This window comes from Phymastichus coffea, unplaced genomic scaffold (genome assembly GCF_024137745.1).
Source record: "Phymastichus coffea isolate CEN01 unplaced genomic scaffold, Cenicafe_Pcof_1.1 PCOF00002, whole genome shotgun sequence".
In the NCBI taxonomy this organism is placed as follows: Eukaryota; Metazoa; Arthropoda; class Insecta; order Hymenoptera; family Eulophidae; genus Phymastichus; species Phymastichus coffea.
The window spans coordinates 5,153,224-5,169,170 of NW_026706813.1; the positions used below are offsets into that span (position 1 = coordinate 5,153,224).

Sequence of the window (15,947 nt, forward strand, 5' to 3'; positions counted from 1 at the left end):
ATCGACGAATTTCTCGTATGCGATTCCACACAAACGTGCCCCACTGTTTATCTCGAAGTATCCATGCTAAAACAACCATTGAGTCAAACCAAACGAAAACATCAATATCTTCATAACTCAAAATTTTTAATATCTCCGCAGTCTGACGGACAGCGATTGACGCAGCTAAGAGTTCAAGTCGAGGTATAGTTGCATTTTTCGGCGCGACTCTTGCTTTTGCGGCGAGCAAGCGAATTTCGACACCGTTCTCAGTCTCGATGCGTAAATACGTCACAGCGCCGTACGCTGTCTTGCTTGCGTCCGCAAAAGTATGTAACGATACTCTACCCGATCCAAGCTTTCTTGGTATTTCTATTTTGCTTAAGTAAATTAATTGCTCATGCCATGATAAAAATTCCTCTTTTGTTTGATCGTCGACTTGTGTATCCCAATCGACTTTCGATTCACACAACTTTTTCAATATCAACTTTGGCATCAATGTTACTGGAGAAGTAAAACCGATTGGATCGAACACTTTATGTGCTGCTGAGAGAATGATACGTTTGGTTATTTCATCGTTGTATTCGCTGAATAAAGAAGGGTTGATCAACAAAGTATCGCGAGACTTATTAAATAAAATACCGAGTACTTGAGTAATTTCTTTTTCAGCACCGTCATTCGTATACTCCCACCCTCTTAGTTCAAATCCTCCTTTTGCCATAATCTCTTTAGCTTCGTTGATAAAAGAATTTAATTCATCTGTTGTTCGGGCACTCGTGACGCAATTGTCAACATAAAAAGATTTCGCTAATTTGTCAATATTTTCTTTCGACCATAAATTTGGAAAACGTTCGTGTATCGTGTGGGACAAGTGATATTCTATTACAGCCATCAATAAAAACGGACTACATGTGAGGCCGAACACTACACATCTATGCCGAAAAATTGTCAACTGATCATTCAAAAACCATAGAAAGCGTAGATAATTTCGATCTTTTTCATTGATCCCGATTTGTAAGAAGGCTTTACGTATATCCGCGATCACTCCAATTTCATTTTCACGAAATCTTAACAAGGCGTCCGGAATTAATTCTATTAAATTTGGTCCCTTTTCTAAACATTTATTCAAAGCGGGAAACCCTTTTTCGCTGGAGGAAGCATCGAAGACGGGCCGAACTGGCGTAGTACTACCTGGTTTTATAACTGGGCGGTGAGCCAAACAGTGAGAGAAATCATCTAGTTCATTGTTTGGTACAGGTTCGATGATGCCCTGGTCGAGCCATTCCATCAAAACTTTATCATATTCCTTGTACAAATTATTCTTATGAAGTTTTTTCACAGTGCTATCCAATCTACTTTTACACAAATCTAAATTAGTACAGACTGGTGCGTGGTCATCGACCCAAGGTAAATCGACACTGTACCGATCGTTTTTAAAACAAACAGTCTTGATAAAATTTTCTTTGATCATATGTTCTCGCTCAAGCTCGTCGTTCTTTTCAATCGGATCTTTTATCCCTAAAACGTCTAAATTCCACAGGTCAGATACTTTTGCTTCGCTCACGAACATCGATATAGCATTCAAAGCACAATCCTTTCTCTCACTACTTGGAACTTTACCCATAACAACCCATCCTAAATTTGATTCGAAAGCCGTCAACCCGTTCCGTAAATCATACTTATTACCAGTAAAAAGTTTTCCTGCGACATCTGCGCCAATCAAAACATCAATCAAATCATTACTATATGTAGAGTTTGTTTCCAAGTCAGAGAGAAAAATATTGTTTGTTTTTAATTCGTCGATCCAATTAGCGCGAGAAATTCGTGGAATATCTGAACAAATAACTTTTTCGTCCATAACTTGAAAATTGCAAGCATAATTATTTTCAAGACTTTTCATTCGAATTAGATAAATGTCATGTTCTCGAGTGCTCGAGTTCGCGCCTCCAAACAATGCATGAGTCACCTCACGTTTACCAATAGATTCATAGCCTAACAACTTAGCAACATCGAAACGTATATACGACCTCTGCGAGCCTTGATCGATAACTACGCGTGCAACTTTTTGTTTCGTCTCCGAATATAATACGACGCGCAGTGTTTGTAAATAAACGTCAGGTGAACTACAAAAACTTGCGAGATTTTGCTCCGGACGCTCGCTTTTCTCGGATGTGTCACTCTTCTGCGGCTTCTCGCTATTCGACTCTTTGTTCAAATCCGGGCAAACGAGAATAGAATGACGATTACCGCACCATGCGCACGTTATCTTCACTTTGCATTTACTCGAGCGATGATTCGGTATTAAACATTTGAAACAACAATTATTTTCTTTGATTGCTTTTTTCCTAACATCAAACGAAATTTTTCTCGCATTCTCGCAACTCGAATTATCGTGATTTTCACCGCAAAATATGCATTTCATACTTTTACGCTCGCTTGAAAATAATGCGCTAGCAGTAGCTACTTCCTTCGATGACGTCACCTTGCTTTCTTTCTGCTTACCCTCTTTTGGCTTTTCTTGCTTCTCCTCCGATGATACAGCGAAATGGTTGATGGCTAAGTTGATTCTCTCTTCGTTGGTAACCTCAATTTTTAAAAATTCTAATAACTTCGTCAAACGGTCGGAAACCGGAGCTCCTCGCGTGTTGTTGTCGTTGTCTGTTGCTGTACTCAACGGGGAGCGTTGCCACGTTCTAAGAACTTCCTCGGGCAGTGAAGATTCCACGAGCGGGTATAACATCGTCGCGCAATTGTCTGTTTTAACACCTAATGTATCAAGAGCACGAATATGAGCTGACAACTTGTCGTAAATCGATGCAACATCTAATTGGTCTTCTTTCTTTCTAGTGGCGTTTTGTATTGTTAAAGTCAACAGTTCTCTAGTATAGAACTCGATCAATAAATCGTCTCGTCCGTAGCGACTCTTGAGACTTTCAAATGCTAGATCGTAATTCTGTGCTGTTGTCGGGTATCCATCGACAATACCAAATGCCTTTGAACCTGGTTGCATCATTCCTTTCAAATACTCAAGTTTCACTTCCTTGGAAAGATTCACGTCTTCATGATATTTTCGAAAAAATGACCAAAATTGGAGCCACTTATCAACTCCTCCTGGGTATTTTGGTACATCAAGTGTAGGTCGTTTATATGGTTTATCGTAGTTCTGTACTGCTTGATTATTTGCACCCGCGTCACTTGTCGGTGGACGTGTTGCACTAATTTCGCGCAAATATTTCACTTTAGCTTCTAAAAACTTTTTCTTGTATTCATCGTGTGCCTCAATCTCTTTTACAATATCGTCGTCCTCCGCCGTAGAATCTGATAACAAATCCACGTACTTCGAGTTCGTGACTTCCAACTCTTGCATTCTTGTTTCAAGCAACTGTAACGCGACACTTCTCTCATCGGCGGTAGCGGTAGCGTTATTGCATTTGGCAACAAATGTATTGAGACACTTCGTGAATAACGCGCGTTGAACGGATTTTTGCCTCTTCGCGTTTTCCATTTTTTGCGGTTAGCTTTTGGGCACGAAAACTTTTAGTAAATTACTCACTCCCGCGTCCTGTCACGGTCGCCAGAAATTTTACATATAAGGAAGGGGAGTAGTGTAGGTTAATAAATATTGAGACTCTCTGTATTAATTTAGAAATACAAAACAAAAAAAGGTAACTTTTACTAATCTCAAACGGAGCACGCCGATGTAATTGCGTGTTACACTCGTGGCGTCTCTCTCCAGACTGACTCTTCGCATGCGCTCTCGCACACATTCGTCGCTCGCGCGTCTATAATTCTCAGAAAAATAAATACATGCTTTTACCCGACAAACTAACATTTCTCACAGTCGTTTTCCTTATATGGTTATGAAATTTGACTCTTGTCTTAAGACAATCATATAATATATGAAATGGTGCTGTTCTCTATTCTAATTAATAGGCACAGATTAGTGAGTTTGGCGGGTTGCCGTGATTCAGAGACTTGGAAAAGAATAAATCATTTGCCATAAAAATAATTTTAAAAATCAATAAATACAATAATTCTAAGACGCAGTGAAATTTTCTATGTAATTATTGTAATGACAAATGTTGACGACAATACTGATTGCCACGTACTTAAGGAAATGAGGAAAAGCGTTAGATATAATACGTCTAGAATACGTATTAAGAACGAACACACTGCTTTTGTGGATAAGACAATGACATGTCGGTGAAAATTTATCGAGGCCATAAAATTGTAGGACTTATGCGAGAGGTAGTAAGGCTGAGGGAGAGTTTTACTGAGAACTAACAGACAATGCGGAACGGGGTGTGACGAGAGCAAGCGTTGCGCTATAAGGTTATAAGGTTACAATACAATGTATAAGGTTAAAAGTCCTGGCTGGAAGAAAAAGATCGAGTGTCGTAAAAGTGCGCCTTTATTATACACGGTGACCCATTTAATCGCCGCAGCCGGATTACTCGGAACCTAAACCAGATAGAGCAAAATAGCTCTGACAAAAGTTGTAGAGGGCAAAGGGGGCAACATAATAGGACTAACGCTTTTGACCTTGAACTGAACCGTCAAAGTTATTTCAAGGTCAAAGTGTTTTTTTAAATCAGAACCTCTATTTATGACATCGTATTCAGAAAGAGCGGAAAATTTTACGTCCAAAATGCTAATTATGAAATTTTTTTCATGACCTTGAGAAGGGAATTTCAAAATCAAATGCTACAAAATCCTATGATTACTATTTGCTAGCCTTTTCATGAATAGCAACCTCAATATTACAACGAGCTTGAAAATGTTGACCTTGAAAAGGTTTTCCTTACTTTTAGCGTTACCCAGAAACAACGACGTGGACGTACTAAAGTTTGTTTCCTTTGGGGTGCTTGTTTCACGTGAGTCCTCTTGCCTCTCACTAACCTCAAAGCAAGTGTTCGAAATGACGACCATTTGCTTCAAGACGCATTGTCAAACACCTTTGAAATAATATTTAAGTTTACGGTGTTCAACAAAGTTTGCCTCGGAATAGCAGCGCATGCTCGACGAATCCTGTCCTGCATATCTGCTCTTATAGTGGGTTGTTGCTCAAAAACAGCATTTTTTAAGTATTTTTTTGCAGAAGTGTCTATAATTAAGAACGTGTAAATAATTACATTATCAAAATTAGTATTTCGGTAATTCGAGCACTACTAATTCACATTTTTTACATATAACAAAAAATAAAAAGAAGTTTTAGTTTTATGAACAATCAAAATAAGAAATAATGCTTAATTGAATTGAATACCTTGATTTTTTGGACGATTATTTTCATTTAAAATTTAAAATAAAAAAAATGTGATTAACTAATTATTTTTGGCAATACAGTTAGCTAAATAAAGTTACCGTAATTTTCCAACATTTTTCCTTTTTTGTTTCCATTTAATAGTAATTAATAGCTGGTTCTGAAATGGCTGACTATCCACCCAACGAGATCGTTGATATAATTTTGGTTTTAGGACCAAGCCAAAATAATTATCGTGCTACGGCATGACTTTATGCTGAACGCTATCCTAGCAGACGACACCCTGATGATAGAGCTATCAGACGTTTAACCCAAAAAGCTCGTGGTGGACACATGGTTCGTTAACGTAGGCGCTATGAGTATGATGAAAATGATAATCGAATTATAGCTATCCTTGCAATAATTCATCTTGATCCACACATTAGTGCTCGTCGAGTGGAAAGGGGAATTGGTATTTCGAGAAGTACTTTTTTAAGAATTATGACAAAGCTTCGATATCACACCTATCATATCACTTTGGTTCAAGAGATACAGTTTGAGCATTTCCAACAGCGGATTGTATTTTGCCAATAGGCTTTACAAATGATACAAAATGATCCAGACTAGTTTAACCTTGTTTTGTTGTCTGATGAGGCCAAATATCAAAGTGATGGGAAACTGAATAGGTATAATTGCCATTACTGGTCTGATGTAAATCCTTATTGTTACCGAATTGTAAACCATCAAAGACGTTGGAGTGTTATGGTGTGGTGCGGGATTGTCAATGGACACTTGATTGGTCCTTATTTTTTAAAAGGAAATGTAAATCAACATTAGTTACTTGCAGCTAATAAGAGATGAACTGCCTGGATTGCTGGAAGATGTTGACTTAGAAACGCGACGAAGAATGTCGTTCCAGCAGATGGCGCAACACCACATTTTGCTAGAATCGTAAGGGTTTTTTTGAATGAGCACTATGGTATCAGCTGGATTGAGCGAGGAGGTCCGGTTAACCGGCCTGCTTGCTCACCCGATCTTACATCACCAGATTTTTATTTATGGGGGTACTTATAAAATGCTGTTTTTGAGCATCAACAAGAGCAGATATGCAGGACAGGATTCGTCGAGCATGCGCTGCTATTCCGAGGCAAACTTTGTTGAACACCGTTCGCCAATTTTCAAAGGTGTTTGACAATGCGTCTTGAAGCAAATAGTCGTCATTTCGAACACTTGCTTCAAGGTTAGTGAGAGGCAAGGCGACTCACGTGAAACAAGCACTCCAAAGGAAACAAACCTTACTACGTCCACGTCGTTGTTTCTGGGTAACGCTAAAAGTAAGGAAAACCTTTTCAAGGTCAACATTTTCAAGCTCGTTGTAATATTGAGGTTGCTATTCATGAAAAGGCTAGCAAATAGCAATCATAGGATTTTGTAGCGTTTGATCTTGAAATTACCTCCTCAAGGACATGAAAAAAATTTTCTAAATAGCATTTGGGACGTAAAATTTCCCGCTCTATCCGAATCCGATGTCAAAAATATGGGTTCCCATGTAAAAAAACCACTTTGACATTGAAAAAACCTTGTAGGTCAAATTCAAGGTCAAAAGCGTTAGCCCTATTATGTTGCCCCCTTTGCCCTCTACAAATTTTGTTAGAACAATTTTGCCCTATCTGGCTTAGGTTCCGAGTAATCCGGCTGCGGCGATTAAAATGGGTCACCATGTATAAGCGTTACCTCACAATTATTGACATAAAATTTTCATGATTTTGGTTCATACATGAGAAAATCATGAATAGATTAAAATGTAGTCGTTACAAAATTAATACATGAAAATTTCACATTAGTACATACCTGTAAATTATATCCAAGGAGCTTTCGTATTTTTCAAATGCCCTCCATAACGCATTTTTTCGCAATTTACTAAATTCTGTAATATTATCGAAATAATCTATGTCTTTGGACGATACAGATAAAGTTGATTGAATGACGTTTTGTAAAGGTTTAATCACATCTACATCAGTAGGCTTCTTCAATGGTATTGATAATAGTTCAATCATAATGTTAATGCTAAAAAGAAATTATCTTTTGTTGAATTTTATTTCAAACCGCTGTTTAATCATCGTAATCATACAATTATTTAAAGCTTTCAATAAAAAAAAAGTTATTTCTATAAGAAAAAAAAACTAAAAACATAATTAATTTCAAGTTTACCGAGTAAACGTTGGTTACGAAATAATAATGTAAAATATATGTTAGCTATGTTAGCCTAGAATAAGAACACTGAATTGAAATTCAGCTTGCAAAAATGGTCAATCGACATACTGAGTATATTAAACTATAAGCTTACAATGATGCATCGGATAAAATAAATGAGATACTAATGTTTATAAATTGTCGGAGCTGTCATTTCATTCATGTTCTTTATGCAAATAAATACATATTAAAATGTCTGACGGGACTCCACTCCACGTGCAGAAATAGATACACGTGAAAAGGAGCAAGCTTCAACCAACTTGCGTGAAACCTATGAATCTCTGCTTGAAAGTATATAAATTATGTTAATTTCATCTCTTGATGATGAGATAATCATGTATTTTATCGTTTTGGTACATTTTCTGTTTCAAACAGATAAATTTGTAAGAATGTAGACCGAGTAAAAGAGAGAACAACGCAGGGAAGAAGACGTCCGTACTCTGGTATACAATTATCCCAATATTTATGGAGATAAGTTTTTATTTCATTTTAATAAAAAGATTCGTTGAAAATTGCTTTATTGAATAGATACAACTCGTATGACTAGCCAACATTCAAATCGAAATTTTCATAGTAACGCAGCGTCTCTAGACACAAAGAAATGAGTACAAGAACGCGCGAAGAAATGAACGTAAGCAAAAGGCAAAGAAAGAGAGAGCCAGTGATCGAATGCTGTGTTTTTATCCACTCAGAGTTTGAATGAATTAAAGAAATTTAAGATTTTGGGAACAGCTCATGAAAAAAAGCCGCTACGCAGACCATTTCTCTTTATCTTTCACTAACATTTTCTATCGTTTTTAATTTTTTTCTAGTTTTCTTTATATGTCTAACTCTCTCGCTTTTTACCACTTTCTCTTGGTAGGGTAATCATTGCTTTATCATAGGTATCGGTTTATCATCTCTTTGATTTTAGCAGTGTAATCAAGGCTTTCTACAACTCGAGAGCCATTGAAACTACGAGGGTCATTTGACAAGAACCTAGCTTCACCACCAAATGGTGCTGCTATCGCGCCAGAAATACACTACAGTGCAGTATCTTCTTGTACACAAGTACAGACGAAATTTCAGCCGGATCGGAGTTATAGTTTATTTTTGAGAGCGTGTGAAAGCAAGTGTGTTCGTTCATTTTTGAAAAATGGAGAAAGAACAATATCGCTCGGTGATTCGATTCTTGTTTTTGGAAGGGAAATCGTGCAGTGAAATTAAAGAACCCTTGGATGTAGTGTATGGGGATGCTTCTTCTTCAATGGCAACCATTAAAAATTGGTATAACGAGCCTCAATGTGGTCGTACATCGGTTTTGGATGATCCATGCCCGGGTGCTCCGAAAAGAGCCACTACAGAGGAGAAAGTGACAAAAGTACACGATATTTTTTTGTCAGATCACCGATTAAAGGTGCACGAGATAGCTGCCATAGTAGTCTCAGAAGAACGCGTATGGTATATCCTACATGAGATTTGGACATGAAACTGTTAGCAAGGTGGGTGCCGCGTTTGTTGTCTACAGACAACAAGCGCATCCGTCTGATCAGTTCAGAGCAGTGTTTGGATCTGTTTAATCGCCATCCAAAAGAGTTTTTGCGTCGTTACGTGACCGTTGATGAAACATGGATTCACTGGTACACTCCAGAGACCAAGAAGCAGTAAAAACAGTGGACTTTACCCGGTGAGCCTACTCCGAAGAAGGCGAAGGTGGTCCCGTCGGCCGGAAAGGTGATGGCCACTGTTTTCTGGGATTCTCAAGGTGTGATTTTTATTGACTACCTGGAGAAGGGTAAAACGATAATAGGACAGTACTATTGACTATTGAGCCGATTTGACACCGTATTAAAACAAAAACGGCCCTATTTATCTAAAAAACAAAAGTGCTTTTCCACCACGTTGATGCATCGGCTCACCCCTCTGCTGTTGCCACGGCTAAATGAGTCAAATTACAGTTAGTGTATGCGTTGTTTACATTTTTCCGTTATGAGGGAGGCACAGCGTAATCAAACATTACCTCCCCTTTCCCTGGGCGCCGAAGGTTGGCATAGCCCACTGTCTTTCACTCCTTCGCTTTCAAAGGTACTTTGGAGATCCCGAAGTCAAGTATGCTACGACATCCCTGACGCTCACAGGGAGTCGGAACCTTGTTAATCTAAGACGGCGACCTCCTCGAAAGGAGTACCGATCTTTTCAAGGTTCACGCTCAAGGAGAGCGGAACTAAAGGCTTGAACCTCGGTTTTGGCGCGCCGGGACTCTAGTTGTCCCAACGTCTACCGCGTCGAAAGCGCACGGCATACAAATCTTACAAGATTTACTTGACCTGGTACCACTACCCCGCAGAGGCCAACCCAAATTGGGATGTCAGAAGAGAGACCCAGCTAGGACAGCCAGAGGAAATTCCTAAGACGATCAACCAGCTAAGCCTCCCCTCCTGGGCTCGTTCAAAACATCCCACTCTGCGTATCTGTATTAAGGGATTGCTCCCACGACTCACAGGTACATCGCTTCGACGTACCGTGGCACGTCTCCCCATTGCGTTTCGGTCATCCTCGCTCACGCTGGTGGGTATCCGTCATTGTTGAGGAAGACAATCATAATCTGCCGCTTTAACAAAAAGATTTTTGCACAAAGTGGCCATAAGGTGCACTATGTGCATCATCTATGTTTTTGCTAAGCGGATCGTAATCGTAACTTCCTGAGAACGTCCTAATTGCAACCGCCGGGTCAAATTACAGTATGAACTGCTGCCCCATCCTCCATATTCTCCAGATTTGGCTCCGTGTGACTTTTTTGTGATTCCGAACCTAATAATTTCACTCACCGGGAAGAGATTCTACTCCAACAATAAAGTAATCCTCACCACGGAGGCCTATTTTGTAAACCAAGAGAAAACATTTTTTTCAACGGGGTTAAAAAAATTGGAACACCGCTGGACCAAGTGTATTCAACTAAAAGGAGACTACATTGAAAAATAAATTTTATTTTTTGCAAAATTTTTGTGTTTTCATTTATAGGCTAGATACTTGTCAAATGACCCTCGTATATTACACTGGCTGATCTTACCCTACTTTGCTGTTTGCAAAACTCTGTTGCACAGGCCATTTACACAGTTTCTGTTTCTATCATAACTTCAAAATTGACTATCCACCGCAACTGCATCTTTAACACAGTCATATTCACCGTTTCTATACCTCTACTATATTCACGACTACGTCGAAACTTCTAAGACCATATCTTCAGTATTGTCTTCTACAACATACGAGATGTTGTAGAAGACAATACTGTACTCGTACATCTACGAAAGTTAGTTTGCCTAGTATGTAGTTTGGAAATGGTACTTGTGAGTGGTGCAAGTAAACGTATAATATTATTGACTATAAGCAATATGATTATGATTTCTTATTAATATTAACTCAGCAGCATACACTTTACTGTTATTGTAATTGATATGTCCGTTACACGTGAAGTTCATTAAAGTAATTGCGAGTTATGCCTAAGGGAAATAAAAGGTAACAATAAAGAAACCTTAATCAGTGAGAGTAGAAACCTCACTACCTTTCTTTTGGCTTATATCGTATCTGCTACTGCTATTTTATGATCTAGCGAGCTTCCACTACGTACACGAGTCGCGATGCACTTGTAGTACCATTAGTAGATAAATAATGAATGTTTCAAGCAGTTTATAAAGATATGTATGATTCAGAATAATATATGAGAGATATATGTATGTTATATAACAATACTGTATAAATGATATATGTATGTTTTAGGACAACACACTATGAATTTTATATGTATGTTGTACGAATCATTTGCGTGAGCTGGGATAGCTCTCTCATTACGGTTCGCCTGAAGAACTCTTAAATGAAAATGTAATATTCCCAAAAATTATTTTGGTCATGATTTCTACATCTATAAGATACATTTAGATATAATTTTTGTTACATCTCAAGCAAGCCAGACATCGGACGCAGAAATGTTACCGAAAAAGCAGTTTGCGTGCGACTTTCAGTCTTTCTCAACTGCGCGATTCGTCGCTCTTAGCACCCTCGGTAATAATTGATTTCCAGACGAAATGTATATGTAAGTCGATGCCGGAGAATGAGAGACACGTATAGCTTTCTGCCTAATATGCGCTTTTAACAAAAGCACACCGCGAGAGTGAGAGAGACAGTCCTCCTCTCTCACGCTCTTGCGAAAGTTACTGAATGAGATAAGGAATGACTCGCAAAGCTGAATAAGTAATTAGCTCATTGACTGGTGATATTACTTAGCACGCTAGTGGGCGGGCCATTGCTTGCCTTTTTTTGATTGCGGAGAAGACCGGACGTGCACTCCGTGACCGCAAGCGAAAGAGTAACGAGCTAAGCGAAACTTTTAACTCTCTTATAAGATTAACAGTGTAATAGTAATAAAGAAATCGATACCATCAAAAATCAGTGAAGTTACAACTCAAACCGAAACATTGCATCAATCTCTCACGACTTGTTAAGTGCGATTGGCTGTGAGCGGTGCTCTAGGCACATTTCACTATTCTTGTCAAGGCTGGACTGTAGTTCGACAAATTGTAGGAGAATCTACAAGCCAAAGGTGGCGAAGGGTAACCTACCACAACAGGTTTTTCCTTTCGATAATTCTACCTAGATTCGCTCACTCTAGATCAATTTTCCTAGTAAATTATAGATATTCTCGAGATTAAATAGGGAAAGTAAATATTTCGTAAATTCCGGAAGTAACATTTTTTAAATCAATTTACATAGCTGATTTAAAAAAAATTAGGTTTGAAGTAAAAAATATTATTTTATTTGCAATAATTATTTATTTAATACAGTTTTATTTATTTAGTACTACGACAATAAATTTTTAATAAACAAACAAAAAATATTAAATGTTTTCAACAACCAGTCAACAGATAAATATCAATCCATATTTCATAAATGCATGAAATTTCAAGTCATTTTTTACAAATTTATATATGTATACCACTAGCTACATACGAGGTGTGTTCAAAAAGTAAGGTGACTTTTCAAATTTCACGGGCAACTTACTTTTGATTATCGACTTTTTTTGTTTTGTTATGTTGGTACACTCTTCCCGAACATCTGTATCAAGTTTCAAGTGTACAGCATTTTTTGTTTGGTTGTGAGAGGCGTAAAGGTTGTAAGTGTTTTGCGTGCTCGGCGATTTCTTGCTATCGAAAAATATGGATCAAAATTTGCATCAAATTTTGTGTAAAAAATAAAATAAAGTGCTCCGAAATATTTGAAATGTTGACGGTGGCATACGGTGAAACTGTTCTGAGTAAAAAAAATGTTTACAAGTGGTACAAACTCTTCCAAGATGGCCGGGAAGATGCCAATGACGAGCCTCGCTCTGGACGCCCAAGCACGTCAACAACTGATGAAAACGTTCAAGCAGTGAAAAAAATTGTTCTGGAAAATCGTCGACTCACTATCAGAGAAGTTGCTGAGGATGTCGGTATATCGCTTGGCTCGTGCCATGAAATTTTTTCTAACGTTTTGGGCATGAGACGTGTGTCAGCGAAGTTTGTTCCGAAATTGCTTAATTTTGACCAAAAGAACCGTCGCATGAGCATCGCTCAAGAACTGTTGAATGACGTCAACGATGACCCAGATTTACTCAAAGGGGTCATAACTGGTGACGAATCATGGGTATATGGTTATGATATCGAAACCAAATTCCAATCGTCCCAATGGAAGAGCCCAGATGAGCCAAGACCGAAAAAAGCACGCCAAATTCGATCAAATGTCAAAGTTTTGCTCACTGTTTTCTTCGATTACCATGGCGTGGTGCATCAGGAGTTCTTACCATATGGACGTACGGTCAATAAACAGTATTATCTTGAAGTTATGCGCCGTTTGCGAGAAGCATTACGAAGAAAACGCCCAGAATTATGGAAAAACAATTCATGGCTTTTGCATCACGATAATGCCCCTGCTCACTCATCTTTGCTTGTGAGAGATTTTTTGGCCAAAAACAACACCACAATCATGCCTCAGCCACCATATTCACCGGATTTGGCCCCATGTGACTTTTTCTTGTTCCCAAAACTAAAGAGACCTATGAAAGGACGGAGATTTGCAACGATTAAAGAAATAAAGACTGCATCGCTGGAAGAGCTCAAGGCTATACCGAAAAGTGCTTATGAGAAGTGCTTTGAGGATTGGAAAAACCGTTGGCATAACTGTATTGTATCTGAGGGGAATTACTTTGAAGGGGACAACATAAATATTGATAAATAAATAAATATTTTTTCTTAAAAATACAAAGTCACCTTACTTTTTGAACACACCTCGTATAGCCTAAATTAGTTTCGTCAAATAATTTTTACTACGTTTTGAAACTTCACAATTTTTCAATTTTTCGTTATAGTCATGATGAATAGATTCTGTAGCTTATTCTGAAAAAAAATCTTAGATGTATTTGATGCTTTCAACAACATTGTGACACGTGACTGAAAATTGTATACACTGTTGGCTTATAGAAGTTCTAGAAAATTCGTAACTACCTTGAAATTCTTTAAGTTGTTGTTCATAATCTGGTTTAACTTCACTGAAAAATAGTCATCAACGATTCTTTTGAACTTCCTGGAAGCATCTACGTAAGCTATACAGAATTCTAGGCCTCCAATATTAATTTCGCAAATGCGCTGAAATTTATTAATTATCGTTAAATAATGCATAACATGTATTTCTTGCAAATGAAAAGCTACCGCCATTCGTCTAATTTCATAGATGATGCTATGCTGTGCCCATTGCATAGCAATAACGGCATCATGTTTGAGCATGTTATAATAAAATTTGTTAACACAGGCTAATAAAAGATGCATTTCTGGAGGATGAATAATATCCAAAATTAATTTATGATTGTCATCCAAATAAACTAAAGGTAGATTGATGCAATTTTACAAATCCTTGATATTCTTTTCTTCACTTCCCTTATCACACCTGTTACAATAATCGGAGTAACAGCTAATTGCTGTTCTTAACATGCGAAAAATGTCGGCAAGATGGATGCTGCGTGCTAATAGTCGAGAATAAATGTAGACATATATTCACCGCTAAGGTCCACTTGGTGCGCATAAACAATCAAAACATTGGTTTGTTAAAAGTGAACGAGTTCCAACGAAGACAAAGACGGTTATCGGTCGGTAAGATTACGACCATTGTTTTTTGGAATACACGTGGAATTATCTTCATCAACTATTTAGAAAAAACAATCAATTGTCGGATAGTATTATGCTTCGTTATTGAACTGGTTAACTGAGAAAATAAAGGAAAATCGTCTTCATTTAAACAATAAAACAATTTTGTTTCATTGTTTCATCAATAGAATGCACGAATGCACACTTGCGCAGTTTCAATGGCCAAAATTCAGAAATTGAAATTAGATTTATTGGAACATCCGCCATATACACCAGATTTCGACTTCAATGATTTTGTTTTAATTTTCAATACCTAAAAAAGTGTCTGACTGGACAGCAATTCATGTCGAATAAGGAAATCACGACACAAATAAATTTGCGTAGCAACGACGTTTGTAAATCTGAAAGTGGATATCCAACCACGCGATAGTTGAAATTTTTGTCAACAATCGAAATAAACAAATAGTATCAATAAGTGAAATCAATTCCAAACTACTTACGTATAATAAATTTCTTTCATTTATAGCGACAAAATATTAGTTTCTTCGGTCCTATATGATATAATTATTGGATTGCCCAATTTATTCGTAACCTTTCACTTGAAAGTCCGAAGTAGAATTCATGATAATGAATATTACGAAGGTCCAAAGTTTAATTTGTGATAATGATTCTCCAATAGGTCTAAAGTATTATTTGAAATAATAATAATCTGTCATGTTCAGATTATAATTTGTGATAATAATTAATCTGACTTATTTAGTGATATTGATAATTTAATTAAATGTTCAAAATAAACAATTAGAAATTGAAATAATTGATTCAACAAAACAAAATGCGACGAAACACGCTTCAATCAGAGTGTAAAGGGCTGACCAATGCAACCGAGCTAGAGAGAGCGCGATGAGGATGACGTCAGTCTCTTACTGTCAGCAATCCAGAAAACAAAGAATCCACAAGGCATCCAGATATTGACGCCTCCACTTCTTGTGGAAGCACTATGGAAATTTGAGTAACTCGACAATAGCCAAAACGCTTCTTTGCTGTATAAAATATATTAGATATTGAAATTAGTTGTTTTATATTTTGTATTTTATTCGTAAAGTTGAAGTTTATGAACCGGTCGAATTAAGAGTATAAGTTATTATAAGTTAATAAATAAATAATTCATCTTTTCTTTTTCCTTAAAAAATTGTGAATCTGTAATCTAACGTAAATATTACTATTTAAAATTCCAATATTTTACCTTTAAATGACCTAGAAAATCGGTTTTACGTTCAACCTGAAGGTCGCCATCAGATGTCTCCTGACCAGTACAATTTTTATAG

The 15,947-nt window shown here is 37.4% G+C and overlaps 1 protein-coding gene across 5 annotated transcripts in view; it reads right to left on the reverse strand.

Annotated features, from left to right (window-relative positions):
• LOC131663161 (apoptosis-linked gene 2-interacting protein X 1) overlaps nucleotides 1–15,947 on the reverse strand; it is a 1,103,979-nt gene that overhangs the window by 1,015,861 nt on the left and 72,171 nt on the right. For 4 of the 5 annotated variants that reach the window (XM_058933370.1, XM_058933362.1, XM_058933344.1 and 1 more), the window contains exon 2: nucleotides 7,070–7,285. In XM_058933370.1, the coding sequence (XP_058789353.1) occupies nucleotides 7,070–7,275 (206 nt within the window). In that variant the 5' untranslated portion in view covers nucleotides 7,276–7,285. Of the gene's footprint in view, nucleotides 1–7,069; nucleotides 7,286–15,947 lie in introns of those variants that run through there. The other variant, XM_058933379.1, reaches the window with a different exon arrangement.